The sequence below is a fragment of the Arachis stenosperma genome, chromosome 4 (assembly GCF_014773155.1).
Source record: "Arachis stenosperma cultivar V10309 chromosome 4, arast.V10309.gnm1.PFL2, whole genome shotgun sequence".
Classification (NCBI taxonomy): domain Eukaryota; kingdom Viridiplantae; phylum Streptophyta; class Magnoliopsida; order Fabales; family Fabaceae; genus Arachis; species Arachis stenosperma.
The window spans coordinates 144,579,810-144,584,637 of record NC_080380.1 but is presented as its reverse complement, the minus strand read 5'-3'; the positions used below and the strand labels follow the sequence as shown (position 1 = coordinate 144,584,637).

The following is a 4,828-nucleotide window of genomic DNA, read 5'->3' as shown; positions in this document are numbered from 1 at the left end:
ATGCATTTTTTTATTTTCTCCACACAAGAATCTTTATGATTTTTTTTATCTTTACCATTTTTGGCCCAATGCTATGTTTACTTCACAAAGATATGTAGTACGCATCTTATCTAAAAATGGGCTTTTCTCGAAAAAGGGGCCCACATTATTTGGGCTTTAAACAGGGATACTACTCAAATTTTTTTTTAAAAAAAGTAGGGCTACTTCTCATTAAAAAAAATTGTTACAATTACTTTTTTATATATATCATTGTATATTAGGTATATAGAAAAAACAATTCAAGAACACAAAAGAATGTCAATATGATAAGGAATAAAAGTTACTACAAGATTAAGGCAGAAAGAAATTACTCAAATTAGTAAGACATAATATAAGAAATTTCATTCATATGATAGTAACATTAGCCATTAGCCACTCTCATTAAAGGCCAATACAAAGCCTTAAGGAGTGATACGAACATATAAAAGAAACCACATTAACTCAAAAGGGGATTTCCCCAAAACACATCAAAACATTCTTTTTCCAAATAAACCAAAAAGGGTCACCCTAAAACACATCAAAGAGTATTTGATATATCTCCCTAATAAGGTTGGGCTACTACCATTTGGCTAAGTAACACATAAAATATAGTAGAGAAGCTTAGTATAATAATTAAGCTAGTATGATAAAAGGGCACAAGGGAATTAATTATGATATTTGGATAGAAACTAGAAAGCAAGTGGTTGATGAAGCTTAAGGGCATTTTGGTCCTCCTTCCTTGGTCTTCCAGTTGTTGTAGCAAGGGCAAACAGCTTTGTTACCATAATACCCCGGAGGAACACAAAGGCACTTCCTACAACACTTCTGACAAAAGAACATGCAGGGCTTGTGGTATTGGGTCTTGCCACACCTCCTTGAGCATTGTGATGGGCATTCTGGTCATTTCATCATACACATTCCAAATGAGACAAAGTAATGGAAAAAAGAAAAGCATCCACCTTAATATTATCATCCATATCATCAATTTTTCCTTTTTTCTTAGTCAAAACACTAAAAAAGATGCAGCTTTTGGGAAAACAATTTTGACCACGGTCAAAAGTAAAATTGACTGTCTAAAGTCTAAAACTTTCAACGAAAACAAATAAAAAAAATGATGATAGTTTTCCTAAAACCAATTTTTTTATATATTTAAGAATTTAAAATTTTCTAAAATGCCCATTAAGAAAATCCTAAACCCTAATAATAAAATGATATATTATTGTTCTGTTAATGACTAATCTATGAAATAAACAACAGTTAATAACATCATTGAGCAATGTCATAAAAAAAATTATGGTGCTAGCAAGAAGCAAGCACATTTCTTCTGCCGATGTTCCTTGGATTTAAAGTTGAAATAATTTGTTTTTAGAAATAATATTTTTTTATTTATTTCAGAAAAAAAATCCGTTCCTTCTTAGTTCTTGTGTGTTTTGTCACAATTTTGGTGTTCAACATTGTAGAAAATTATAAAAAAAAAAAATAGAAGAGAAAAACTAGAAGAAAATGCATAGTAATAATAGATAGTAACTTTTACTTACGGTAACTCTTGACACTCCCAGGTCCATATTGGCTCTGAGGAAAGAAAAAACACAAAATCAAGAGAACCACAAATCAGCATTATTATTGACTCATTCACCCCTCAAAAAAAAAAAAAAAAACAGCATTAGTATACCTTGTTGTCATAGAAATGGCCTCCTTGCCCATTAGCAGCCATGACCTGAAATACAAAAGCAAACCATCCAAATGTGAGAAAACCTTCAAAAAAAATATAAAATAAAATAAAATAAAATCATAGTATATAATAAAGTGTTCATGTAAAATGTACATATATTAATGCTATGTATTTAAATATTTTGCATAACATTGTACATTAGAGACCAATTAATTACCATAGTTTGGAGCATTGAAATGGCAATGAGAGCCAAGATGAAAGCAGCAAAGAACTTAGCCATGGCAAAATGAAGACAAAAAAAGGTAAGAGAAACCAACAACACAAGTAGGGGGAAAAACAAAAACCTAAGTGTTAATGAGGTCTTTGGTACGGTGGAAGTGTAGGGTATTTATAGAATCTTAATGGGGTGCAAAGTGTGTAATATTTATTAGGTGTGGAAAAACTAACCAATGTCTGCCACGTGTTTCGGCAAAATATCTTGACGGTGATGAAGTTCACATTATATTTGATCCTATGGTTTACAATTCTCATTAATTTTGATTAAAACATACCCCTTTAATATTATTATGCTGCTCCTCATAAAAAGGTATACTACAGCTAAGAAGATTGGAAGCAAGTGGGTTACAGTTAGTTAATTAGTTAGTAATAATAATGTTAGTTTTTTTTGTGGAATAATAGTAATAATAGTGTATAATTTGTGTTATAATTATTTATAATTTTCTTTAGCTTTTTTAATTGTCCACATAATTTAGTTCTTTTGTTTTTATAATATTGTGTATGTTAATAATTTCTTAACAAATATTAATATCTTTTAATATAATTAACCTAATAGTTATCATGTTCTTATAATTAATTTCTTGATATAATACTTAAAATGGTCTTTATAAAAGATGTGTCAATCAATTTGATTTTTAAATTAGTCACTAAAAAATATAATAATAAATCAATAATATGATCCTTCTACTAATTAGATAATAATGTGTCATAAAATAATTATATCATGTGTTGTTATCTAACATAGAAAAATTAACTTGATTTATAATTGAATGACTAATTAGATATTATTTAAAAATTAAATTAACAAACACTTAATATTTTAAAGATTATTTTGATTATTAATCTTTATTCTCTTATTTAGTTAACTAATAGTAGTAGAAAAATAAAATTAATATTACTTTAATTTTTTTTAATATAATATCAAGGCATTAAAAACTTGTGAAAATAAAATAAAAATCATAGGGAAATGGCGAGAGCTAGAGTGCTAGGAAGCTATATATTAATAGTAGGGTGTACATGGCCCGGTCCGGCTCGATGATCCGGCCTGGTCCCGAACACTTTAGGGGCTAATTTGGTGTGATTTCACCGGGTCTAGGGTCGGATAAGGGTCTCAAAAATAGACCTTGTCATTATTTCGGGTCAGGTCCAGGTCATGGTTTGAGTCACCCGAAATCGGTCCGGTGGCCCAATCATCATACACAATTAATATTTTGTGTTATTAGTGATAGACGATGACTATTTTTATATGGATATTAAGTATTGTAAATCTTAATATTTTGTGTTATTAGTTATTATAAGACTATAAGTTAATGTTTCATGTTTAAAATGCATAAGATTTTAGACTAATTAATGCATAATATTGTGTTATTTGTATTGATTTAAATATTTGGTGTTATTAGACAATATTAGTATTGATTATGATTATGCTTTAATTTTAGAGAAGAGTTAGTTCTTGTTATATTTTTCTAAGTGAATTTTACCATGTCAAATAATGGTTTGAGTCTTAGAAATTTGGATATTTTCACATGCTAACTTATAAGAAGGTATCAAGATAATGTAATATTAACGGCCCGATTTTCACCCGGTTTGTACCCAATATAATCGTGGTCTGAAAGTGTATAGATTTCATCGAGTCTAAAGTCAAATTCGAGTTTAATAAATAGACCTAGGATATATTTCGAATTGAATTTGAGTAACATCAAATCCGGTTTTACCTGATCCATGCACACCCCTAATTAATAGCATGGTATTGAGACTTGAGAGTGAAATGGGATTGGAATGGAATGGATAAAGGGACCCACCTAGTGAGGAAAGTCAAGCTTCAGAAATCAATCAACTATTAACTAATGTCGGAAAAAGAAATATTCTTTTTTTATTTTTCTTTTTATTTCATTTTTAATAAATAAATTTGCTCAGTGAGTGACAGTTTTCTCAGCTCTGCATGTGCCACCACGTTAAATAAGCTGCGCCGTTCCCACTAAAATGCACCACCGGGTACATTGTTTAATCATGCACATGCACATTCACAAAGCTAAGTTTTCAATTGACAAGTAATTATTACATTAATATTTTCATTACATTTGTTAATTAAGAATTCAATTAAGGAATTATTTTTTAAATAATATATTAGTTAATTTTTTAAATTATTTTATTTTATATTTTAAATATTAAATTTAAGTAAATTCTAAAATTTAAGTTTTAAATTATTTTAAAAAAATGAAAATGTTTATAATTAAAAAGTGTTTATTAATACTAACTAATTAAAAATTAATTTCTTATACTAATGAAAATTTTTAAAGTATTTAATAAGATTTAAAATTAAGTCTTCGTTTTGGGAAATATATATATATATATATATATATATATATATATATATATATTACTAGTTACTACTAGCTAGTAGTAATTGTTAATTTTATTAATTGCTGATTTTAGAAATTTTTGGATGAACCAATAAACGTTATCAAAATAATGGCCGTTAATTTAGTTAAGCTGAGAATAGGAGTGGTAGCTTTCAGAAATTAACCCTTTACACACATAAGCAGAGAAAAGTAGTTTTCAGAAATTAATTAAATTTCAGAGTTGTTGGCATAGGTCCTTAGCAGTGTAGTGAATAAATGTTAGGGTCAGATTGGTGCAGAAGAGTTCGGTTTCTTGGGATAAGGGAAATCCACACTTTGACAGGCCACTTTCAATTTTCAACATAATCTAACGTGAATTAATTAATCAGCACAACCCAAATTCTTGGCATGCATGTCTAAACAACAAATTTAGTAGTAAAATTTAAGTTTGGGTCATATTCTCATCCGTTACTTATAAACCCAAGCTGATCCTATTTATAAACTTGAACTATAGTAAATA

At 28.5% G+C, this 4,828-nt stretch overlaps 1 protein-coding gene across 1 annotated transcript; it reads right to left on the bottom strand.

Annotated features, from left to right (window-relative positions):
* Positions 1-359: 359 nt before the first annotated feature.
* On the bottom strand, positions 360-2,039 carry LOC130976381 (gibberellin-regulated protein 4-like). The gene is made up of 4 exons (XM_057901231.1): positions 1,908-2,039; positions 1,691-1,735; positions 1,557-1,590; positions 360-914 (listed from the first exon to the last, which is right to left on the bottom strand). The coding sequence occupies exons 1-4, from the start codon at positions 1,968-1,970 to the stop codon at positions 733-735; spliced, it is 324 nt and encodes a 107-aa protein (XP_057757214.1). The 5' UTR covers positions 1,971-2,039; the 3' UTR covers positions 360-732.
* Between the last annotated feature and the right edge of the window lie 2,789 nt (positions 2,040-4,828).